At 40.3% G+C, this 26472-nt stretch overlaps 1 protein-coding gene and 1 long non-coding RNA gene across 2 annotated transcripts in view; one reads left to right on the top strand and one right to left on the bottom strand.

The window, feature by feature from the left end:
* The window catches only part of SYNPO2 (synaptopodin 2), a gene marked incomplete at both ends in the record, with an annotated part of 88373 nt that extends 62259 nt beyond the window's left edge, over positions 1-26114 (top strand). Inside the window, 3 exons of the mRNA XM_084263512.1 lie at positions 3125-3918; positions 7338-9469; positions 25548-26114. Coding sequence (XP_084119638.1) covers positions 3125-3918; positions 7338-9469; positions 25548-26114 — 3493 coding nt within the window. The remainder of the gene's footprint in view (positions 1-3124; positions 3919-7337; positions 9470-25547) is intronic.
* Positions 389-3476, bottom strand: LOC311191353. Its single transcript, XR_014617274.1, has 4 exons — positions 3380-3476; positions 3068-3156; positions 1362-1491; positions 389-435 (listed from the first exon to the last, which is right to left on the bottom strand). It is a non-coding gene; the product is annotated as an uncharacterized lncRNA (long non-coding RNA).
* Positions 26115-26472: the final 358 nt, after the last annotated feature.

Below are 26472 nucleotides of genomic sequence, written 5' to 3' on the forward strand. Positions count from 1 at the left end.
AATTTTATTTATAACAGACATTTAAAATGGCCTGTCTGTACATGCTGCCTTGGGCTGAGTAATGGATTAATGTGACGAGATCAGGGGAACAGTGATAGCTGAGGACTACAGCTCACCTTCTCCATAGCACATAGCTCTTGTTTCTGGTTCAGCAGCAAACCATCTGAATGCTCCTCGTGTGATATCTGTATTCTTGTGGTCTTAATTCATAATATGACTACTGGAACAGCACTTGTAAGCATTATATTTGTGGCTGACCAGACATCGTCTTTGCAGCCACAGAAATAGTTCCATATGCTTCGACTCCTGCCCGTTGTTGTAACAGATATTTCAGTTGGTCTGAAGGTCATGGTATGCTCTAGCTCAAAGCAGCAGCACATCTTCCCTTCACTCCATTGACCCTGCTTGAATGTATGGCGACCAGTAAGACATGTCCTGAAAATCAGAACCAAAACAGAGTGCTTAGATCACATAATTCAGTGTTCCATGGAATGAAACTATGTCTGTTGCAAAATTTAAGAAAACTGCAGTTGCTCAGCACTCCAAAAGTGACTAAAATGTTCTAAGGGAACTCACCAGGAGAATCTTTGCATTTCTTCTCACCTGCTCATCTCCCCCAACTCCCAGACCCTACTGTCAGTATCTTCCAGGGTATGGGAGATACCCTGCCACCTCCTTTGTTGGCAGTAGCCCTCTCAGCATCACCACCAGAAGGATTTTTCAGGAAGTGTCTTAGAGAGCAATGAGAAGCAAATCCTTCCTTTCCTGAGTAGTCATTTCTAAGCAGCCACCCTCAAGAAAACACTGGAAATCATAAGGAAAGAATAATGCCTAATTAAAGTGGTGCTCCAACTGTGGTCTTTAAATCCAAGCATCTGTCACTGGCAGGGAAGAATATTTGGTTTTGGAAAGCTCCTGAATATTTCTGAATTGTTTGCATGAAGGATGACATTTTCACAGGCATTCATCGTTGGCCCAACTCTAATCTTACAAGCTTACTGAGGGGAAAATGAAGCTTTAAAAGTAGTTTTTAAAAGGCTACTTGGCCCTTGATGTCTACAAAGAGTCTTCCCAATCCCCTGTTAACCACGGTTGGTTCCTGACCAGCAGCGTCCACAGTCTTCGGTTTACAGGATCAGAGGAAAGATGCCCTGCTGGGCAGGCACTTTCCAGATGCCATGTGGGAGAGCATCTTACCAACCTTCTCGACAAGTGCTGTACAGATGTACCTGGGAAATGCTGAGAGTGGGGTCAGAAATGCTAGCCTGCCCCTTTCATGTCAGTGTTAGCTACTCTTGGGCTACTGTTGAGTGTAGAAAGAAAATTTCTAGGGGGAAGTAGGGAGTGTGTTCAGTGCATACCAAAATGAAATGCACCATGTAGGGAGTAAAACATGACTCTCAGACAAACCCTGCTGTGCTGACTCCATGAGTTCTGCTTCCTTCATGGAATTACACCAGGGCCGTTGTTCCCGCAGTGAGCTGGAAAGACCTGAAATAAAAATAATAATTTGACAAACCAGAATCTTAAATGACGAAAAAGAGATCAGATCCAGCATTCTGCCTCTTGACACATTTATGTCTATATAGAGTAGAAGTATATCCATAAGTAGCAAGGGCCTTTTAAGGCGGAGATCTTTCTCTCTCACACATACAATCATTCACCTCCAATAAAGGCTAACATTCAGCTGACCCAGCCCCCAGTCTCATATCTTACAAGGAAATGTTTACAGATTTCTGTAATTTATCTGTACTTAAGAACCATACAATTGATCATCCAAATAGCATAATACGATGGAATCCAGTGGCACTCACAAGGAGCTCCGTAAATTATAATCTGTCTGACCTTTATGTAGCTCCATATGTGGTTTAATGAATGTTACAGTTTGTGCTATTTGAGGCAGACCCAGAATGCTACAAACAGTACGCTGCATGGCTAGAAAAGCAACTGACATCGAAGCTTCTTCAGTGCATTGACAGAGTTATTTCTTCTGTTAACTTCTTCCAGCTTTTCTTTGTAGGGGGTTCCAAAGTTTCAGAATCCCTGGGACCTACTTCTGATTTAGAAATCTCCATCATAGCTGATTACAATACTTTACTGAGGATATCTACCATTTCCCTCCTTTGAAAAACTGCTTTGCTAGTCCACAGTGCATTTGAAAAAGTGCTTTGCTAGTTGGGAAGGCCTTCTAGCCCACAGAAAGCCTTCCTAACACGCTGCAGTCTTGCTGTGCAGACAAGGTTTCTTCTCGAATCAACAGCAGTCAGTGTGGCGCAGAGTACTGAAAGAAGACGGCACAGAGTACACTAGGAATCCTAACGCCAGTAAAACAGCCTAGTGGAGCAGGTGTGGATGGTTTAAAAATGGGAGCTATGCTGAGGTATACAGTATGCTTCAGGGAGTCAAAGTAACATTTGCCAGTTAGATATATATAGTTTTTAATAACTATGAAATATTGTATGGGTTCACTATCCTTTTTCACTGGACTAGGCCCAGGATGTTTTAATAATAATTTAGTATGATGATCCTCCAAGGAATTCTTTGAATGTGTATTTGAAGTATTCTTTCCCCCCCTCTGATCCTCCTTCAGCACTTATCTGTTCCTTAGAAAGTAAGCTGTTTGGGACAGGAGCTATAAGTGAGGATGGTGCCTAAAACAGTCGCAGTAGTAACCAGAGAGCAAGACATTATCCACTCTTCTGGTGTCGTGCAAAGTTAATTTTCTCATGTACATGGGAAATATGAAGTTATTGTCCCATAAGTCTCAGCAGCATTTGTCTGGAAACACTATAAAGACAATGTGTCTGTGAAAGCATACTGATGTTAGGAATGATGTAACTCAGCCTTGCAGAAGGATGGTAGTAGGATCATAGTTGTACTGCAGTAGTGTATTTTCCTTCTCACTGAACCATTAATTTGAAGAATTTTGGAAGATACAAATATGCTTCAATTTAAGACCTCTACATACTGGAAAAATTCTTCTACTTAAATGGACTTGCTAGCAGGTACCACAAACAATATAGGGGGAAAAACACTCTATAGAAAGTGCTTTTCTAACTGTACTTACAATTTGCTGTGTTTACAGCAGCTTAATTTCTTGAATCACTTGTTTATGTATGTGCAGATCCTCCAACGGGATAAATGAAACCTTCAGTGCTGAAAGAGAAAACAGAAAGCATGATAACATAAAAGATGAGGACTACAGGGAGAGTACTGCACTGCAAATTAACACAGCAAAAGAGGTACCCCATGGAGATTTATGTATCACAGAGATATACAGCGAGACTCACCAGGGAGCAGGAGGAAGCAACATAGACTTTTCTGAAATGAAACAAGAGACCACACAGAGCCACAGAATTACTTCTAAAGCGATAGGCACCTCCAAAGTGCTCGTGACAGATGAGGCTGCTTTCAGAGGGAAGAGAGAAGAAAGAAGGCCAGGTACTATGGTTGAGCTGCAGTTGTCCCTCCCAAATGACACGCACAAGCGCACCAATGCTCCTGCTGTGACCCTCTTAGGGGCAGAAAAATGCACCCCTTCAGGAAGAGGACCCAGTGTACAACAAGATGGGACTGGCCCTGTCATCGAAATTCCCCTGGGTGTGAAAGAGGGCAATATCCAGTGGTCAAGCAAAGTAGTCCAGTTTTCTAGTAGCAAAGAGGTCAAGAGGATCCAAGGTGCAGCTCCATCTATCCCCAGGGTGGAGGTGATCCTAGACTGTTCGGACAGAGAGAAGGAAGCATCCAGGTCTCTAGCCGAAAGGGGGTGTGTTGATTCTCAAGTGGAAGGAGGGCAGTCAGAAGCACCTCCTTCCCTCCTCTCCTTTGCAATCTCATCACAAGGCACAGAGCAGGGAGAAGACGACCAGCACTCGGAAAGGGATCACAGACCTCTCAAGCACAGGGCAAGGCACGCAAGTAAGTCTGTCCCATCTAATCATCTGCACTGCCTGAGGTTATCTTTTGTAGCTTTAAATACAATTTCAGAATGAAGGCTGCATTAGAAAAAAAAAATTGTTAGAGGCTTTTTCCTGCACTTTTCTAACATTCTCTCTGTCTTTTTCTTTTAAACGATGTTTCTGTTCTTGCTTTATCTATTTTTTCAAAGTAATACAATGCTGCCAGTGATGAGCCAAAAGTATATCCATGCCTTAACTATGCTGGACAACTTTGCTTACAAGACTTCCACTTTGAAATTAACTCATGACTTAGTCCAACCGAAAATACTTACACCTCCAAAAAAGGCTGAATTCTGCTAATGTATATTCAGAGGCATTCTGTAGAACACTAAAAAAAAAAAAAAAAAAAAAAGCAAGTTGCTTGCACATGTCTAAGTGAATCCTGTGGATTTCTCATTTTATAGCAAAAATTTTGTGGTGTCATTTTCATCATCTAAAATCAAAGCCATGCCACTGCTCTTAGAAGTTAATAAAAAAGGATAGTAGAAACACTTGATATTGCCCGCTGAAGAGATTTTGACAGACACTAGCATGTGCATAACTGTTACATGATCCTTTCAGTTTCACCAGTCTTCTCTAGACTGTAAAGTGAACATGTTATTTCTTCTGACTTCTATACCCAGAGGTCAGCTTCAAAATGTGTCCAAGAAGTATACATGAAAGCAAACTTGTGACTGGATCCAATGCTTAATAACTGAGTATAGATATGCCTGTTTGTCTGTCTATCTATCTATCTATTAATTATTTTATTCATTTGGGACCTTTCTATTGGTTGCTTGCTCTTTCCCAGCAATGCTAAGAATCCTGTCTGGGGATTAAGTAGCAGTATGTCAAAGGTGCTTGAATGTGTGCAGTGATATACTGTAGCAACAAGCTATTTCATATGCAGCATTGGAATTAGCCTGCTAACCTGCTGCTAATTCCTCTGTAGGCATATTTTTAGCATGATAACCATTTGTAGCTTATTGGCAAGTGGATTAAGCGGTTACTTATGCCTAAGTGTCTGTATGCAATCCACATATTTTTGGTATATTAAATGAAGCATAAAAGAAAAGTGCACATGCTTCACATATTGGCTGCGAAGTTAGAACCAACTGTGGGACTGTGCCTGTCTTGGAGAATTAATTGCAGCGCCTCTCCAATAAAGCAAAAGTACAAAGAATGAGCTACATACTGCATGATAAAGTCTGCTGTCAAGTAGGATGTAGATTCTCTTCCTTATCCCATCTCATCTATGACAATCTCAATTCCTTCTAATCTGGTGCCAGGTCATTATCCTTAGGAACCACTGGTTTAATCTATAAAAATCTTTGCTGCTATTATTATTATTATTATTTCTATTACTATTATCCTATCTACACATTAGAAAAACCAAATTTCCAAACACAGGGGAATAATCTGTGTGCAGCAAAAATGGTGCCTTTTTTTGTAAAATGAAAAGTCATAGTGTGGCATTTAAGTCTAAAGATAGAGAAGAACATTTATTATAGGTGCTTTATGTCTTTAGCAGAAATGTTATCCATAAATAGCAATCAGATTGTGTTAATTGGAATGGGTAGCATTTCTTCCACCTTTTGAAACTATCGATTAAATAGCTATCCAGGTGAATTAAGAGAAATATGCTAGCAAAATGAAGTTTCTGTTTTTGCTTTTCATAGAACTGGATGAGCACCTGCTGAATCCCCTTCCCAGAAAAACACTCACTGCTGATGCAAGCAGATTACCTGAAAGCCTAGAACTTCATGCTTTCTGTTTGCCCAGGCACCCGAAAGCTAAAGTCCGCTCTTTTGGAAAACTATCTTCAGTGACTATCATAAGCATTTGAACACTCCAAAGGACTGAGCCAAGGCTTTTGCAATGTGGCATTCTCACAGTAAAAGATTACAAATTGCTGGTTTGGGTGCCGTGCTCTTTTCTCTTTTACATGTTCCTGTGAGAACCATTGGTCCAGTCAATCTGTCATAATGGCCAACCTCCAATTATCTTTAATAGAAGTATCAGACTCCATCTACCGACACAGCTAAAAGAATCATTAAGAACTTGGCTTTCTTTAATGAGTTTTCTCTATTTATGCTGGGAAAAGATACTAAATAATTTACTAATCTATTTTCATATACCAGAGGCATACTTGTTCCTGTTGAAATTAAGTGTAAGGGAAGCATCAATTTAGGCAGGAAACCCTTTCAATTCTAGCTTTTTTTAAAGGGAGCAACTATGGAGGTTGTCGTTCATGAGATGTGGTGGTAGAATATAAGGAAGGAAAAGAAACAGGGACACCTCCTGACTAGCATTGCCCAGTAAGGCACATGCTTCTCCCATGTAACATAACAAGGAAGCAACCATGGTGATGTTCAGTCCATCTATCAGCTCTACAGCTGCATCTATTCCTGTTCCATGTTACTTCATGAAAACTAATTATCTATGCTTTAAGAATATTAATATAGGCTAGAGAATGCTCTCGAGAAGTTAGTTAAGCCTCCTGGATTCCATTCTTAAACACCTGTTCTTTTTTGGCACATTTTCTAAATAACTATTCTGGAGCTGTTGTATTGTACACAGTTTTGGACTATGCCCCAGGCAAGTGATGCTTGTTAAAAGACTGAAACCTGCTTTCATCAAAAACTTAATGCCAATGGGTTCTCTGTATGCCTTTTCGGAGGCATGCTTGCTTTTAAATAGCTAACACATAGAAGCACACCAACTTTTATCAACTGTGCACATTTTGTAATGCATATGGGTAAAACAAAATCAGAAATGGCAGAAGCTGCCACCACCATCTGACAAAATACATTGAGTCTCATTTGATCTCAGATGTTAAGCAGGTATGGGCCTGGCAGGCTGGGAGAATGTCTGCTCTATGCCTAGGAACCACAGTCAAACATTTGGTAAATACCAGACCACAGAAACTGAATCAGTGAGAAAATTCACAGAATTGTAGGGGTTGGAAGGGACCTCCAGAGACCATCAAGTCCGAACCCCAATATAAGAAATATATAAAATACCATCTGCCTGTTGTAAACTGCTGAGATTACTTACAGGAATACAAACCAAGGGCACTAGAAATAAAGACAAACGTGATATTCCTGTTGAACTAAGAAAGTTCCAAAGAAAGTGTTGCAGCCTTTGAATTAGCATGGGTGTGACTCTAAGGAACAATGGGTATGGAAGTTAAAACACAGTGCATAGTGTGGGAAGAGCTTAAGCATGATGTCTTCCCCATGCCAAAGAAAATAAATGCATTAATGGGGGCAACGTTTAATGGGGAAAGGAGCAGCAGGTAAATTCCAGTAGAGACAAATGCAGAGCTCTTTGGGTTTAGTCTCCTTGTATTTTTGTGGGCTGCATGCAATTAAACGTGTGCTTCAATTCCTTCTACAGGGCTCCGGCGAAGCGAGAGTCTGTCAGAGAAGCAGGTTAAAGAAGCCAAATCTAAATGTAAAAGTATTGCATTGCTGCTGACAGCAGCTCCCAACCCCAATTCCAAGGGGGTGTTGATGTTCAAGAAGCGTCGTCAAAGGGCGAGGAAGTATACTTTAGTAAGCTACGGGACTGGGGAGTTAGAACGTGACGAAGACGAAGGTGAAGAAGGTGAAGGTGAGGAGGGGGACAAAGAAAACACTTTTGAAGTGAGTTTGCTTGCAACGAGCGAGTCCGAAATAGATGAAGATTTCTTCTCTGACATTGACAACGACGGTAAGATTGTGACATTTGACTGGGACAGTGGTCTACCTGAGGCTGAAAAGAAGACAAAAAGTGGAGACGAGATGCAGACGCTTCCAGAGACCACAGGTAAAGGGGCCCTCATGTTTGCCAAGAGACGGCAGAGGATGGATCAGATTACAGCTGAGCAAGAGGAGATGAAGGCACGCACAATGCACACAGAGGAACAGAGGGAAGCCACCATGTTAGAGAACTTCCAGAAAGTAAGCTCTTCAGTTTATCAAACAAAACAGGAAGAAATGTCAAGACAGCAGACCTCTGTGAACAAAAGCTACACAGACATGAGCCAGAATCATAGCAAAATGGTACAACAAAATGGCTTTGGCTTAGCAACGGACACAGGCCTCTCTTTTCAGTCCTCTGAAGCTCAAAAAGCAGCATCTTTGAACAAAACAGCTAAACCCTTCCCTTCTGGGGTTCCAAACCGAGCAGCTGCACCGTTTTCACCCATAAGAAATGTCGCTAGTCCTCTTTCAGATATACCAGCACCACCTCCTTACTGCTCTATTAGCCCTCCACCTGAGGCTTTATATAGACCTGTTTCAGCTCCTGTAGCCAGCAGAGCCGCCCCAAATGTGTGGTCACCCACCGAGCCAACAGAACACATAGCATCCAGAGATGAAAGGATTGCAGTGCCAGCCATAAGAACGGGGATACTGCAAGAAGCAAAGAGAAGAAGCACTTCGAAACCTATGTTCACTTTCAAAGATACACATAAAGTAAGTCCTAATCCTGCCCTGTTGTCCCTTGTACACAATGCAGAGGGCAAAAAAGGTACTGGAGCTGGTTTTGAGTCAGGACCTGAAGAAGACTACCTCAGTTTGGGAGCAGAAGCTTGCAATTTCATGCAGACTCAAGCATCTAAACAAAAGGCCCCTCCTCCTGTTGCTCCAAAGCCTTCACTCAAGGTTTCTCCTGCTGCTGATACTCCAGTTTCACCAGTCTGGTCACCTTCAGCTACGGCTTCTAACAAAGCTCCTTCTTTCCCAGCACCAGCCTCACCTCAGGCAGCATATCCTGCTCCACCCAAATCTCCACAGTATCCTCATTCTCCTGTCCATCCTCCAAGTAGTCTCAACCTAGCTGGTCCTTTCAAAGGGCCTCAGGCAACCCTAGCGAGTCCAAACCATACACCCAAGACACCGGTCACACCAAGTGCTGGAGAAACAAAGCCAGCCTTTGAGATGCCACCAGATATGAGTGGAAAAGGAGCACAGTTATTTGCCAGAAGGCACTCTCGAATGGAGAAGTATGTGGTGGATTCAGAGACTGTGCAGGCGAACATGGCACGAGCCTCATCTCCAACTCCATCTCTACCAGCTTCTTGGAAATATTCATCTAATGTCCGAGCACCTCCACCTGTTGCTTATAATCCCATCCACTGCCCATCTTATCCTCCTGCTGCTACCAAGCCCTCCTCTAAGCCCACTGCTGCTACCAAAAATACGAAAAGAAAACCTAAGAAAGGTCTCAATGCTCTGGATATTATGAAACACCAACCCTATCAACTCGATGCATCTTTATTTACTTTTCAACCTCCTAGTAGTAAGGAAAGCCTTGCTATTAAGCAGACATCAAAGTTCTCCACTTCTAAGCAAGCTCTACCTTTCAGACCACCTGGTGCTGCCTCTCCTACTAATGCCCGGGCATCTTCAGTGTACTCTGTGCCAGCCTACAGCTCACAGCCTGCAGGCTACTCCGCATTTTCTAAGCCAGAAGCCACCACCTCTTCTTTGTTTACTGCTCCGAGGCCAAAATTTTCAGCAAAGAAAGCTGGCGTCACTGCACAGGTGTGGAAGCCATCCATTATTGAAGAGTAATACACCTTATAGCTGAAACTTAGTGTCCGTTTTGCTTGCAGTCAAATGTTTGTAGTGGTAACCTGGCATGGACACAGTGCCAAGAGTATTCCTTAGCTTACTTAATAACGTCAGATGTATCACCTCAGATCTGGGTCCAAAATATTTGAACTTTTTTAAGGAATCAAAATAGATATAAAATTTTAGCACATTTATGCATATTATCAGGTGCCTTTAACATCCTGAGATGAACAGGTACCATTGCATTACGTAAGCAGGACACTAGGTTTTTGCTTTAGGAGTACTATGACAGAAGCAGCACTAAGCAATATTCCTGGTATGTCACATTAACAGAGAAGACGGTTCTTTCTGCTTCCCTCCCCAACTATGTTCTAATGACCTAGGGAGTTGAGGACTTTTTTTTTTTAATTATTAGTGCCTTATTAATCGATATTAATAGTAATACATATTACTAACAAAGCATAAAATAGATACAGCATTAGGCTCTGAGCGATCCCTAGCAGAATACAACTGGATAGACCTTTAGCCTGTACAGAACCCCACCGAATCCAGTCAGAATCTGTCCTGGCTCAAAGGTCCTTCCATGGGAATCTGGTTGATCAGCCAGGGGCTTAGTTTGTAAGCTATGTGGATCAGCTGTGATCCAAAATCATGAATTGCCTCTGTGATTTCACAGAGAATATCCTATAAGAGATGCTGGAGTGTTCTGAATACTAAATGAAGTGGCAAGACAGCTGGAAAAACTGATGAAGATTTCCCATTTTGGGGGAACTTGACATCCCAAGCCCAAGTTTGCCTTGAAGCCAGCAAGTAAGATAGAAGCCAGTAAACCAAAATTATTGAGCAGTCAGCGAGATGAGCTGGGTTTTGCAGTTGCAATGTAACGCGACAGTTTCTCGTGAAAGCAGAGATTGGGAACTGAGGATACCAGAGTAGTATATGCCACAGAAATTAGCACTTAACAGTAAATGATCAATATGACCATACCTTCCTATTGGTCTCTTCTATGCATTTTATTATTTTCACTTGGGGATTTACAGTGCTTCTTCCCACTTTAAATCTTTTTACTCTGGTCTTATACTTTCACCTTTTACTTTGTTATATTGGGACTAAAGTATTGAAATACTGCTACTGTAGAAAATTCTTAAGAGCCTCTGGTCTTGAGACCTACTGTATAATATCTCAGTGAATACAGAGTCTTGCTGAAATCAAGGAGATATATTTGTGTAGTTTAACATCTCTTTTCAGTAAGCAGTCCTGTTATTATCAGTGGTGCTAGGTCTAAAATAAGGTGACATTTCACATGACTAAGGACATCAAAATCCATTCCCAGTGTGAAGCTAAAGGTTAGGGCATCACTCTGTGAATAAAGGTGGCAGAATCTGCTAATATATTTGTTTAAACCACCATCCAGCTAGCTACAGGCCAGATTACAGACCTTATATATCCCAGGCATTTTAGAAGGTCTATCATTATGAAGAAAACATTCCCTGGTATAAACAAAATCTCCTTAGTTTGGTCCCATGACAGAAACTCAAACTGCAGTCACAGCTGAGGACAGTGCATTTGGCTGTACACACAGAAAGCAGACTGGAATCAAAGTCTACTCAAACTAATAAAAGTCACTCCTTTGAATTCTGGACCCCCTTTTAATTTTGTACAAGGAACCTGACTGCATCAGAAGAAAATTACCAATTGATCCATCTCCCTATTAAAATCCAGGAGAATGATAGAAAATTTGGGGGGAAAAAAGTTTTGAAAATGCAAGCAAGAATTACATTGCATTTACCTGGAAATAGAAAGTAGCAATATTTTAATCCTTTGGATATTTCTCTTCTTTCTGTTTTCCACTTTCAATATCTGTATTTTTCTCTTCTCATTAAACGTGTCCCTTTCCTCTCTGTCTGCTCGGCTGTTTGGTTTTTTTCCCTTTGGTTTGGTTGCTATTTTTTAGCTTCACTTGTATGTACAAACTGACAGTATACCTTAGGCAAAGTCTATTTTCTATGCTATCCTGTTAAATTGACATTTTTTCCCTCCCCTTCCCTTCCTTTTTCCTGCCCTTCTCCTTCCTCCCTTTCCTTCCAGTAAAAGTTTTATCTGAAGTTACATATACTATTTAGGTAGAAGAAGTTTAAGATACTAGTATCTTAAAGATGCCCTATCAAAGATAGGGTATCTTGCTGCTACACAGATACACAGAACTCAAATCAGCATTTTATTTCCTTACATGCTTTTACTTGCACTTTCCTGCCGTAAAGTGCAGCTGTAAATTATAATCACACTTCTGTACTTGATCACCCTACCACCCCAAGAGTATGTCCTCAGTGATAAGTTTTTTAGCAGGTTTGTACTTCCACCACAAGCACTGATGTAGATGCACGTGGCTACTAACAAGATACAGCAGCTTACACAGCATGGACACCAAGTGCCAGAACTCATCACCAGCTACTGAGTATCCTGCACAAAATGTTGTGGGGGATTACCGAAATCCAGCTTTTAGCATCTGTATGCCTACATGGCATTCCACTTCCCAAGTAAGAAATAACAAAGCATTATTATCAGCATTATCACCATCAGAAGAAACAAGAGGCAAAGCCGGGATGTGTTCTCACGCAAAGCAAACCTGCTCTCCAGAAAGGCAAAGGTCAGGTTAATAGGAGCTAGAGGAGAGCTGTGGACAGAAACTGAACATTTCAGATTCCCAAGCCACCTGTCTAGAACTAAAGTCACCTGAGAGACAGAAATACACAAATGTCATCTTTACAATAATTTTGCCATATCTTTCATTTTTCAGCACAACCCAAAAGTTCACTTAGGAAGCCAACTAAATCATACATGCAAACATATATAGCTATTAACCTATCTGCTCTCTGCTTTGTCCAAAAGAAAAAGCTGAGCATCTGTGCTGAAAATTAAGATAGCAATCACATTTAGATTTTTTCCTTTATTCACATACAATTTTTTCTCAAGGCCTATAGCAACGACCGAGGACTTGTTTTAAAGCACCGGTAAGAGTTAAAAGCAAAAGCCCCAGAGACACCAGTCCTCTTAACTCAGTAATGATCTTTTGAAAACCCCATGCATAGTTCTTGGATCCAACTTGGCTTCCAGACTCTTTTTACTTATCAGGTAAGTCTGTAACCCTTCTCAATATTTCAGAAGACTACCTACTCCAAGTAACTGCTTTATACAAAAATGTGATCTCTTGTGAAGCAGGTATTTAGAGCAAAGTCAAGCTGCTCATTGTCATGGGTCCAAATTGAAAGCTAGCGATGATGTCAAACATAGGTGAAATGTCAAGAAAATGGTTTGTGTAGAGAGGAGCCATCTGAAACTCTGTTTTGAAAGGGCAGTGAGCTTTGGTAATGATTTTCTGAAAAAGCTATTAGGATTCACAGAAGCATGGAATCACAGAATCATAGGTTATTTTAATACAACACAAGGGAACCAAGATGCAATTATCATTTTCAACAACATATTTAACAGTGAATTGTAAGCCATCCCTAATAACACACCATTAGTATGTTATTGAAGGAGGAATTTGAGTGTTTTGTGCTGGTTTTAACACCTTTAGAGTTGTATAGTGCGCCAGTGTGGATCTTACATTCTAGACAGTCTTTTCAAAAAACCAGTCACCTCAATCAAGAGTTTATATGCTTTCAGTTTCTGATTCAGTTATAAACATCTTGCTATAAACCTGAATTGAAAAGCTTTGTTTTGGAGATGGGTAGCTTTTAAGGAAAAAAAAGTTCAAATTTCGGCTGCAAAAGTAAAAGACAAAATTTAGTTCTTGAACAAAGACCTGCTTACCTTCTACTCCCTTCCCCAGGGGAACCAATATTACTACCTTCCTGCCCAGTAAAAGAAAACATACTGTGAAACAAACAAAGAATTTTGGATTAATGTCTTCTGCAGGGTCATTTACAGAGCAAGCATTACTATGTCTTACAAATAAGCCTCATTCTTTTTGCTTTCTGATCTCTTATGGAAGAAATAAGTGACAATAAGCTGATTGATTCCAAAAGCTCCTGGCTGCTGATGTGAGACTTTATAATACAGTCACATCAAGCCCTGCAGCAGAAAATACCCGCTTGTCTTCTAGACACAGTGGCAATTCACTTCAAGATCAAGCCAATGCCATCTTGATATCAGCCACCACAAGGTTTCAGTTAATTTCTTCCACAGTCTTCATGTGCTGGCCTTAATTTTATGTAACTATCTTTATTTTATGTATTTTGTATACCTAATTTTATTTTACATAAATATTTAGGTTTGAGTCAGTGCACAAAGTCAGTCTCAAAACCACAGTGACCGATTTTTCTGTCACCGCAGCAGTCAAGTGGCAATGACTTTCTTTCCTTTTCGGCTGAATGCTGTTACGATTCACACTAAAACAGATCTTCAGAGTTCGCACAAAACTGTATGTGAAGTAATGAAGTACGAAGAGGTTGAGGTATCAGTAGCCTCCAAAAATTAGGAAGTGAGGGGCTGGTGTGTGGTTCAGATGGGAAAATGAGCGGCAGAGCAGCAATATGGAGAGAACAAACTACTACAATTAGAGGGAGCGAAGCACTGGGGACACAACTTCAGGGAAAAAGCAAAGACTGCACAGGATAAAATACCTGTCTGAGGATCGTAAAATGCTGAAGTCACAAGAGAAGAAAAAAAACATTAAGAAGGGTTTAATTATTCTGCACAGAGATGGCTGACTATTTACAGCCTCTTGTGGAAATTTTCTACATTATCCTTGGGTGATGGAGTGCTCACATCACAGAGCCTGTTTGGGTTTGGGTCTTTTTTTACCTACAAGAGACATCGTGAAAAGAACCAAAATGCTAATACTCAGTAAAAAATCAAACCAAAACACGACAACAAGAAATCCCACAAAAAAACCACAAAACCAAACAGGAGACCTTTAAAAAACAGAAGGTCCTATCAGTAGGTTATTTCTCTGAGAGAAAACAGATCTACAAATGATTATCCTAAATAGCTCCTACACATGAGAGATTTTGAAAGTGCTAAGGTGAAAACTCTGATAAAAGATTATAAGCAATTATAAAGAGAACTTGACACCAGACGATGTGATCTGGGAGGAGCACTGTTTATCAAGTATCCAGGACAACACCTCAACAAGGGACTGGCCTTACCATCCTGCTCCTCTGCTCCAGCAGCTTTGCGGAGTATCCTCTGTACACCATGAGGTAGGGAAATACCAGTGCCACGACAGCACTCTTCACAACTAACAATTTGCAAACTCTTTCTCCTCTCTTTTTCCAGGATCCTTTGCCAGATTTCGTAGCTTTAAGAGTAAAAAATGATTGGCTCTAAAAAGATCAACTCTTCCAGTCTTGCCTTTTTAACAGAACAGGATGCAACTTATTTTGCCTGAAGTCAAACACCCAGGATTCCACCGATTGCTTTGGTGCTTCGGCACGCAAGTGCAGATCATAATTACCCAGCTTGGCATAATGTTATTTTATGAGGCTGCTCAGCTTGAAATAGAAACGTTATACAAAGAAGAAACAAGATCTTCAAAAACCTGTGGATGCAGAAGCTCTGAATTACTCACTGATGGTAGATTTCTTGGGAAAATATGTGAGCCTGACAAAGCCCCAGCACACTTGGTGCCACCGTCACTTCATAGTACCCATGATCACAACTGTTCTTATGTTATAGTAAACGTTACCTTTGAATATGATTACATGAGGGAGGAGTTGGAATTACTTGAGAGCTATGTTTGACAAGCACTTTTCAAGCTGGTTGCTTCCTGTAGTAAGCACTTCAGGTTTTTTATCAAATGATTTAAAAAGTAGGAAAAAATCCCGAAGCTCAGTGAAATACTATGTTGGGAGGATGTCTACAGAAGCACAATTGAACTCTTCCTTTACAAGATAAGACTAACCAGATGATGCTCTTTCCATGGTTTTAACATTTGCTTCCTTGAGTAAGGCAGGTAAAGACTTTTTTCTTTACACAGCATGTTAAGCAAGCTTCCTGTCAGCTGCTGCAGCTTCCAGAGGAAAAAAACCTATTCCTGTTTGTGATGATCTTGACAAACTGTTTTTAGTTTCAGTGCATGTGAAACCTGCACAAACTTACATGGTAGTATGTTATAACAACTGCACATTTCTTCAGGGTGAGGAAACTTTGGGAAAAATAACTTCCTGAACCATGGTTATGGATTGACTGCTTGATGAAGGACAAAGGTTTCCAGCATGGGGTGATCAGTGTAACAATAGTAAAGTTTTTTAAACAAGAATCTTTGATTCTTTTGTATGTCTTTAAGACATAAGCTTTACTACTGTGAACAGAAGCAAAGTACAGGCATCTGGGTGCACTAAGTTTTCTTGCTAGGGTATTGGTACATAATTTAAAAGTGGAACCTAAGCAGGTGACCACAAAACCTCCAAATCTGCTGGCACTTTTATTTTCTTGGGTTAAGTAAACAGTTTTCAACACCTACAGGTATTTCTGCTAGTCCTAGCTGTGTTATTTGAATATCTTTTATGAACCAAACTGGGCTCCAGCTTTCCTCAGAAGAGATTTCCATGCACTTCCTTGCTGCTGGTTTGGCTGGTGTTAGAAAGTGCAGAGCTGTGACAACTGAGAATAAAAAAATGTCACGATGGCTTTCCATTAAAAATTCAAAAGCTTCCACAGGGTGAGAGGCTGCAATACAACCTGCATGCTGATGGAAATCTGCACCTGCATTGTGCTCTGTTGCACAGCTGTGAGTGTACAAAATGATGAATGTTTCCCATCCTAAGGTTATTTCAGAGAGGTGTTTTGGTGGAGGACCTTGACAGACTTGGCACGGCTATCGGAATGGTAATGAATCAAGACGCTGACCCTATGTGTATGCAATTATGAAAAAAACAATGTTAAACACTACTGTTTGGACTGCAAAAACAAGGAACTTGGAATTAATGTTAAACCAACCATTCTGGGCATTGTTGTGACAAAAACATCTGTGATCATGTCATCGTCTGCTGTTTTTCTGTAGGACTCCAGACTCAATTCAGGGCGCAGAATGGTACTGCTCATCTGACGAATAGCTCTTCTCTCTCCTGTTCTGATATTGTTCCATGCTTAGCACCATTCCTTACTTAATGCACACTGTTCCTTACTTAATGCACACTCTTCATAGTGAGCTTTCCATGCAGAACTAGTTCCTCATAGATTTTTTTTGTTAGAACCCAGGTCAGTCAGAAGCCACTGTTCCTTTTCACATGATTGCGTTCTACAAATGACTGAATAAGGCACGAGGAGTAAGGCACTGACATCAGGACACTCAGTAGCCTTGGGTATCTGTTTCAAGACACTTAGCATCTTCACAGTCCAGTAGCATGTGAACTGGTTACTGTATCAAAGTATGTGATCCTTAACATCACTCTGTGAGTGTTAAGAGATCACAGGTCTCCAGGTGGAAGCCCAGAAAGGGAACCCTCAGTGACCAGCTATGGAATCCAACCAGTGAAAACATCTTTCGAACAATATACTTCTTTACTATATAATCCTAGTATTTCCTGAAAGAAGGCCTGAAACAGCACTGGATAGGGCAGAAGTCCTCAAATTTAATCAAATGCATATGCACTGGGCAATGAGGCTTGCTTTTGAATACTTCGCTTTCAAACTTTGCTAGCACTGATCAAGGCAGCTTTGTGTGTTTGAGACCCAAGAGCTTTCTAAGAACAACAAACTAAACCCGGGAATACTATCAGACAGTATACTGTAACCAACAGGTTCCTTCAGCATGGCTCGAACCACCAGAGACAACTGCCATCGTGCTGTTACAGGAACTGGCAGCAAATGCATGTCGACATCATGCCTGAATCATCACTGGGAGGATGACACAGGTTTCCAGCAGGGCCTAACAGCAGAGACTGTGGCAGAACACACTCACTCTATCCCTCTGGGGAAGAAATTTCCCTGGGACTACAGAGGAAAAGTCACAGTAGTAGGCCCAGGCTCTTTTCACCATATGAACGAACCATTGCACCATTTCTTCATCTTTCTCTTTTCCTGGTCTCCCCATAATAGCCTCGATGCAAGCTCCAAGGATGAATTTTCCATTTCTTAAGCTTCTTATGCAATCTCAGGAACCTTGGCTATCAGGTTCCAGTCTCATCACTCTCCACCCCAGTGCTGAATACAGGTTTCCCTTCTGTATCGAGCTCCCGGTTTTGCTTTGTCCAGTCTCTTCTCTGTCCTTCCACTGTGTGTTTCTTCCTTGTTCTTCCTTGTTGAAAGTCTGCTTCTTGCCTCCCTGTACTCACATCAGACGTTCTCCCATTTGGGTCTGCCTGGTCCCATACCGGAGGTCTTGGGATCTGTCAAAGGGCAGCCATGCTCTGCAGCACACATCCCAGTCCTCATCAGTGAGCGTGCAGCCTCAGGTCCAGACCTGACAGTGGGAAGACATGGGTATGCACCTCACGCCTGCATGTGCTACTGTTTTATGCATGAAAACACTGGCTGTGCTGCCAGCACAGGAGCTGTGGAACATCACAGTGACTTCTCCAGCCTGTGGGGTTACACATACCCTGCACTTTAGACAGGCAAAGAAAGCACAAGGACAGTCTCCTTGTTCTCCTGTGTGCTGCGCAAAGACATCACAACCTACAGCAGCTTAGACTTGTAATAATACATAAAACCTATCATCCTAATGGAATGTTATTGCTGCTATCAAAGTTCTCAGAAACTAGCTGTAAAAATCAAGGTGTTCCTCTTGAGCCAATACATGGCTCTCAGCTTGAATATACATAGGCAAGTTCACATGTAAACATGAGACACTTCACTCCCAAACCAGTTCTAAAGCATGTAGTGGTACCACTTTTCAAGGAAAAGGCTGCTGGAGTGTTTTGTCATTGACAGGTATTTTTTCGTACTCTCACTCTTTGAAATGGTTGAACTCTACCGGTTCATTGGGTTGAAAAGCATCTGAAATGGTTGGATCATATGGGATGAAGAAAATGAGAAAAAAAACCAAAAAACTAAGACTGAAAATTTCAATTTGAAAGATTAGAGAAGAAAATTATAAAGAATCAGACAATTTATCTTTTAGTTTGGATATTTTCAGCAACAAAAGTGCCACTGCCTTCAAGTGTTGCAATGTAATATTTATTTTATTTGATTTTAGAAAAGCATACCATTGATATTCTTTATATTGATTTAAAACCTTTTCAGTGTTCATACCAAATCACCAAGTCAGAAAGTAGGGCCGCTTTTCTGCTCCCTTTTCAAATGTTCATTCAGAAGGATCCATCTTCTATGACATTCCTCTAGGCTGTAAAAGTCCAGAAGGTGGCAGCAAATATTCTTCCTTCCAAAAAAACCTAGTATGTCTATAGCCAAAAGAGCTTCAGCCATTTGCTTTTTATAGGCACAATTGTACCTTATTTTGATTATTGTATATGGATAAAAATTAAACAATGATGGAAAGCGCTGATTTTCTTTCATTTAGACAGGTGGAAACTGGGATAAATTAATAACTAATGTATGACAGGTCTGCAGCACTCATGTTTCTTTTCCACGCAGCCACTTTGCAGCAGTGAAGGCCTAAATTTAATATCTTGCTTTTCTACCATTATTTGACAACTAAAAGGGACTTTATTTTCAAACACAGAGTTTGTCATAAAGCTTCTGTGAGGTGGTTGACAGTAAACAAAAGTTTCGTGAATTTGCATACTAATAATGAAACCGAGATTAATCTCACCTGAAACAGTTATTGGCCTTAAAATTAACATATAGTATGTCTCCCTTCTACACACAGTTCAGTTTAAAAATCTGAAGTGCTTAGTTTATGTTTAAAAAAAATCAAAAGAAGGAAATAATTAAAAGGCATAATAATCAAGTATTACTTATTTTGTCCTACCATTTTCTCAGTGGTCTGGTCTCTAATTGCAGTAGCACTACAAGCCCCTAGAAACTGAAATGAGAAATGCCTCACTCTGGGCTTTATTTAAAAAAAAAACCCACCTTTTTTTGGAGATAGTACAATTCTTCATCTTTTGTCCCCATTGTGTGTAAACAGTAACTAGACACTGACATTAACTCAGATATAACCATGCTTTCATAGGAGATTAAGGACCAGAACTATAATGAACAGATAAAAATAAAATTGCATTCGTGACTTATACCCCCCTAGGTAATTTTTTTTTAAGTGAGTTAATCAGGTGGAAGTCTCTGTCGCAGAGTTTCACTGAGACATGGACTATTAAGAGTCAAACTACTTTCAAAATTAGAACTCTTGACTTTTTTCAAAAAAATCTAATATCCATCTTCTTACCTGAAGAAAAGGCACTTCCAGCATGTCAACGTATTAAGATGTGCCACCCGAGACAGAAAAACAGCTACCAGGAGATGATCTTCCTAAGCTGCATTTTGTATTCCCACTCAGTCTGTAAAATGACAAACACATTTCTGACTATGGCCTTTGAAATTTGCACTATTTTATGAAACTAAGTATTGCTCTTTTTGCCCTTCAGCTTTTCATAATCATCAAGAAATCTGAAATAGCAGTAAGGTCCAAATAACCATTTTTTCTGGGCTAGTGATTTAGGTATTATTGAATTAAAGGTAGACATTCACACTCCTCCAGCTTACATTGAACTGATCCATATGTGCACACACCTTTTACAAGTACTGTGTTTACATTCATTGCCTTATATACTGAAATAGTTTCTTTTGAAAGTAATACTACATTTATTTTACTTTATATTACTCCACAGCTTATAAATATCAAAGCCTCTTGTGGTACAATAAATGTTTGCTTCATTGACCAGTTCATATATCCTTCGCATTTGTAAAATTAACCTAAGCCTGAAGTGTAATCTGTTTGCACAGACACCAGAGCAGTCAGCAGCAGTAAGGATTCTGTGATTGCAACAACCAGCTCTTTCTTCTCCTTGACATCTAAGAATCACTTGACCTTCAACAGCTACCATAGAAGATCACAGAATCATAAAATAGAATCTCCTGAGTTGGAAGGGACCCCTAAGGACCATCAAGTCCAACTCCCCGCTCCACACAGGGCCAGCCATGTCAGAGGATGGGACTGAGTGCATCATCCAGATGCTTCTTGAACTCAGTCAAGCTCAGTGCTGTGACCATTAAGCTCAGTGCTGTTGCCACATTTTCCCTCTGAAAATGTTCACATAAGGCAATGGAAAAGAACAAATTAATCACCATACAGCGTTCTGGTATGTTTGGCAGTATAATGCTTCAAGTGCTGGTACGGTATTATAATGAACGTTTTACAAGATTAAAGTAGTATGTTATAAAGTAATAATTCTGGTAGCACATCACTGTTCTTTCCCTTCTCCCTTGATTTCTGGGAAGAAGAATGGAAAAACTCTAGCTTAAGGGAAACAGAGAGTAGAATAATTAGTCTCTATTTGCACTTTGCATTTCCCATCTCACTTATGATCCAGGCTTTGTGCACTCTTTGTAATACATTATCTTAAAGAATTAAATATGACAGGAAATAAGTCGAACGTATCACTGCATCTGGCTGCTGCTGTCCAGTAAATAAATGTAATACAAAATAATTTGCGTCACTTTAGCCAAATATATTTTAATCTTCTTGTATCTTCTGAGCCTTCAAACCCTCTACTGCCCACCTTCAGCACGGTTACAACTTTTTCTCTTTGGGGAAATGTAAAGAATTCAGCCAGCTCCTTCTATCAATAACCTCTTCCTTCAAAACTTATTGATCTACTCTTCCCATCAAAAGTCAGACAGACAGACATAACACTGTAACTGGAAATCAAGAAGTAAGTGGGGCACTCTCTTATCTTTTTCCTTAAATTCCTTCAGACCCTTACAGAATGGACAAACTATTGCAGCCTTTTCCCCAGTAAATCACCTGGAATACTATTTGCCCTCCCAGATCATGTTCTCTCACTATCCAAAAAGATAACTCCCAGTAAAAAATCCCCACTGTTCTGCCTTTCCTCCATGCAAGGAGAGATTAATCCTAAATTTACCAAATCTAGAGGTGATACATAAGACATTCCGCATTTTAGAATTTTAAAGTTAAACCCCCTAGCTTATCATCAGAACTGTATCTAGAAACAAGCTACCAAGTGGGAAAGAATTAGAATTTGACTGCTCTGGGAATATCAAAACATGACCAAGTACACTAAAGAACTGCCTACATATGAGAATCAACCAGCTGACAATACTGTAATCTGTTAGTTGGATCTTGAAGGAACTTTGTTGCTGTGACTTGGATGGAGGTTGAACAATCATCAAGAAGGAAGCATCCATTGATTATCTTCAGTGATACAGATCTTGCTGCATGTATACTCTGTACCAAATCTACTCTCCAAATAAGACACTTTCCACCTAACAGAGCTGTCCACACGGGGAACTGTTTGGATAACCCGGTCTGTTCTATCAGAATGAAGACTCTCGGATGATGGCTTTTAAGATGAAGTCTAGAAATGTACATAAACATGCAAGATCCAGGATGTAAAATCACATGCATAAGCTACTCCAGGAAATGGAAAGACAGTGCTTTCAAATAGAACTTTGGCAAAACAGAGAAAGACTTGAAATAACTATTCTTATCTTGGGGTCCTAAGGTAGAAAAGGAGAATATTTATCACCTTTTATGCTTTTTTCCAGATAAACTGGCACAATGTGTCACTGGCCAGGTAAATTGTTACAGTTGCAACAGTTTACCTGGCAATCTGTAAACTGAATTCCATTGACAAAAATCTATCAATCACAGATGCTTTTATCTCGTAGAGAGAGAGAGATCACTGGGCAATCCTATTCAGAACCAAGGAAAGCCATGCTTCTGTAATAGAACACTCCTCATCTCATGAGAGATTAAGAATTATTTTGATTTTTACTTCGCAATTTTATTCCTGAGAGTCTGATTAAAGTTTAAAGTAAACCAAAAAATGAATACAAGGTATTTTAGTATAACCAAGCACATTCCCGAGGCAGTACTGGTGTTCCAATTTGCTGTATCTTCCTGCAAGGTCTACCATTCTAGCCAAATACAGGCCCATGCTGCACAAAAGCTAATAAACAGAGCAGAATCTCTGGAGAAAAGATTTTTATTTGCCTATGAAACTCAAATCTTCCATATCCAAAGTACTTTGCAGTATTGATTTGTATTTATAAGGACCAATTCAAAAGATATAATAATATTCTCCAGTTTATCAGTTATCTGTGATTCTGCTTTTTCTAACACAACCTCTACCAGCTGAATTTATGATTTAGATGACATTAGAGGTGCTGTAGATAGATGACTTACACTTATTCATTGAGGTCTTCTAAATTAAGGAGAAAGGAGATTCTCAAGCCAGTAAAACATCCTTGAACCTGTTTGTCAAAACTCTGTGCTACTTCCTGTATACTGTATTGTTTGATTCATACAGAGGGTTTTTTCTACATCATTTTAGCTCTCTTCTACCAGTTTGTTTTCTTTGACTTCTATGGTAACAAAGCTATCTGTAGAATAGTTTCCATCAACACAGAAAAACATCTTATTTTCCATTAATGATCTTGATTTTCTGTTGAATGTGGTCTAACAACTCTACTAAAAATTTAGAATGTGCTATAACGTGAACACTTAACTTTGGCTACACTGTTTCTGCTTTTACAAGTTAAACCTGTGCCTTCAAAACGTAATAAATTGTCCATTTTGTTAGACAAATAGTGAAATACACAGGATAACTCATCATTCTCTGGTTAAACTCTGCCAATGAAAACTAGCTCCTGCTTTTTCACTAGTAGTTAGGCCAAAAAGATACTTCTGCAACTTGATGAACGCTGGAAATTTTCTCGAAACATGGCAGACTAAACAGTTTCTTGATCTTACTTGAAATGTTAGGCATTTTCTCAACTGTTTTCTCAGCTTGTCCTCTCCTCACAGGGCTTGGAACTGGAATATCCATTAAATAATGGGGGATATTTTCTATCTACTCAGCACAGTGTTCTAGAACCCTCCTTCTAGAGGGCTAACATGGACTAACAAGGTGAACCTGTTTGATTAACTTTTTCATCCCTCTGTTCAAACTGACCTTCTGACTTTCATGGTTCTAATATAAACTGTATCTCATTTTGCATAACTGTTTTGATTTTGCACTTTAAAAAATACTTCTGCAAATAATTTAAACAAAATACACTAATCAGCCTTGCTGAATAAGCTCTTTTCTGTGGATTCAGTGAAGAAAGAAATTACAATACATCAGAGAAAGGTGAAGTCTTTCTGGCCTATCTGGGTCTGCCATTCATTGGCCCCAAGCACGACCTATTACCTAGACTCTTTTTTTCCAGGTGAGATGAAATCCCTCCCAGTAGGTGAAGGTATAGAGAAAAAGTTCTATATTTTCTTTCATTCACTTACCGTCCAAACAGGTAATTCTTGCTTTCTATATGCTTTCTATCTCAGAGTATTCAGCCTGGATCTGTCTCTGCCATGATTTGATCAGCCACATTTTAATGTTTGACTGTGTCAAGGTTTAAGTGAGGATTCTTAAGAATTAACTGAGCCAAGTTAGCCCAAAATGAAGTATTTTTTTCTGGATAGAAGTAGAATCTCAGGAAAATTTGCCTTAAGTAATTATGTTGGGGAGTTTCATCTTTGGAACTGTACACTGGGAATAGCTGTTCAGAGCTACTGTTCAGGTGAAGGGATAGTCCTGTTAAAAAAGCATTAGTTGTGAAACCTGTCAAAACTCTCATTACATAACCTCTGTGTGTCACATTACATCTTTCTAAGAGATTCAGACTGAGCACTATCAAACTGATGGAAAATAACGAAATCAGCAATCTCTCAGTTTCCTTCTCTTATGTACAAGTGATATAAAAACATGTCTTCAAAGCCGATGTGAAGGAGGGGCATTCAAAGTGTCTTGAAGTTACCAAGATCCTGTGACAGAAAAGCCTATAAACCTTGACATTTCTATGTGAATCTGCTAGACAGGCTATAACTTGTGTGATCAGATACCTACCAGACGGTATGTAGAACATGCTCCCACTCTTTTAAGTTGTGGAAGCTTATTAGGAAAAGTAACACAGGCCAATGTTGTTTGAATTAAATTCTAGCAAAGCCTCTGGCAAAGGAGCCTGGAATTTCTCATGGGATTTCGGAGTTAAAGGCATTTAAACCTCAGGATATGAATCAGTGGGTGGAAATCAGTGAGTTTGGGAACCACATATATAGTGACTAGTCAGTAAGAACGATGTAATTTACCTGTGTAACACAAAGACTGTGGCTGGCTTGGGGAAAATACTGTTCCCGTTTTGTACACTGCCAAATGACTGTGGCAACATAACCTCCTCGTGAGCGCAGTTTCTGCTTCAAAGTGCTGCATTACTAAGAAGATTAGGATTTGTCAAATATGAATGGATTGCTCCTATAAATGGGTCGGAATGTACTGAAATTTTGAGGGCATCGCCTTTGAAAGAAGCCAGGTTAAGTAGCGTCCTGTAAGGGTATTAAGTGAATGATTGCATTAGCATCTTAGTTCATTTTTGTGCTTTGAAAAGTGAAAACTAGGATGAGTCCAATGGCGTTAGAGTAAGAAATGCCCTTCTTAAAGGGAGATTGCCAAAGATATGTTCTCAGGAAGATGTCCTGGACAGAACCACTTATCAAATAAATTTGGCTGCGCCTGTGTGTTAGAAAGAGTCTTGTAAACACACAGGGAACTGTCACAACATGACTTCCTTTTCCATTATTAAGAATGGTCTTTTCAGAACAAGGCACTCTAGCTAAGTAGTGGAAAAGCTGCACAGATGCTAATGTAACTGTGCCTTTTCAGTAAAAGCTTTTCTTTCGTCTATTTACTTCCCTCAAAGATTGAACTTGCTCTGTCTTCGTTCCTGCTTCTTTCTCTTCCTCTATTTTAATACCTTCTGTCTTTCCAGTAAATTAAAGTATTAAAAAAGTACACACAGGCATCAAACGGGATTGCCAGCGTGTCACGTGCGTTCAGGACCTGTTGTTCCAGTTTTGAAGTGAAGTGGCTCCGTTGTTTTTTTTTCTTGTTTAGTAATTGTATTTGACATTTTCTTTTCCTAGGGAAGAATCAGTGGACGCTCATTATCACTCCCTGGGAGACCTTCTTCATTCATTTCTCGAGCTGTCTCTCCTACTTCTCCTCTTATATTTCAGCCTGCCCCCGATTACTTCAGCAAGCCAGACACGGCAGTCGACAGGCCTGGCAAGAGACTGACTCCCTGGGAAGCAGCCGCCCGATCCCCTCTTGGCCTAGTGGATGAAGCTTTTGGGCCCCAAAACATGCAGGAATCCATTGCTGCTAATGTAGTGTCAGCTGCTCGCAGGAAAATGCTTCCTGAGCCACCAGATGAATGGAAACAAAAAGTTTCTTATGAGCCTCCAGCTCCCGGTGGTAGCGTAGCTTTGTTAGGAGGGAAGCAAACGGGTGTTTTATCAGCCCCCAAAAGCTCCCTGTCTGCCTCAAGTGCCACAGCACAGGCTGGGTCTCAGCTGCAGTATGCTTACTGCAGTCAACGGTCTAGAACAGATCCTGATATCATGTCCATGGATTCCAGGTCTGACTATTGCTTGTCAACAGCTGATTCAAACTACAATCCACAGCCAAGGGGATGGAGGCGTCCAACATGAGCCGCTGAAGGGCCTGACATTATTTTCCCTTCTTCTTTACAAGCTTTACATTTGAGTTGGAGAAGGGAAGTTTCTTGCTGGACTGACCATCTCTGAGCTAAAGAAAAGAGGAGGCAAAATTGAATGAAGCACAGTTTTCACATGACTGCAGGGCCAGCAGCCTCTAGAATAGACTCAGTTCTACACCTAACCTAAGATTGTTCTGTTCATCAAAAGGCAAAAAAATACACATTTCTTGGGGTGAGGGGGTGGGATAAAAGTGGGACACCAGTGTGCCCGATACAAAAATCTAGACAGGATGCAGATGGAGACAGTACAAGTTCTTGCAGTTAAGTTAATGTGAAGAAAAGAAAAAAAA

This window comes from Gallinula chloropus (assembly GCF_964237585.1).
Source record: "Gallinula chloropus genome assembly, chromosome: 4".
NCBI lineage: Eukaryota > Metazoa > Chordata > Aves > Gruiformes > Rallidae > Gallinula > Gallinula chloropus.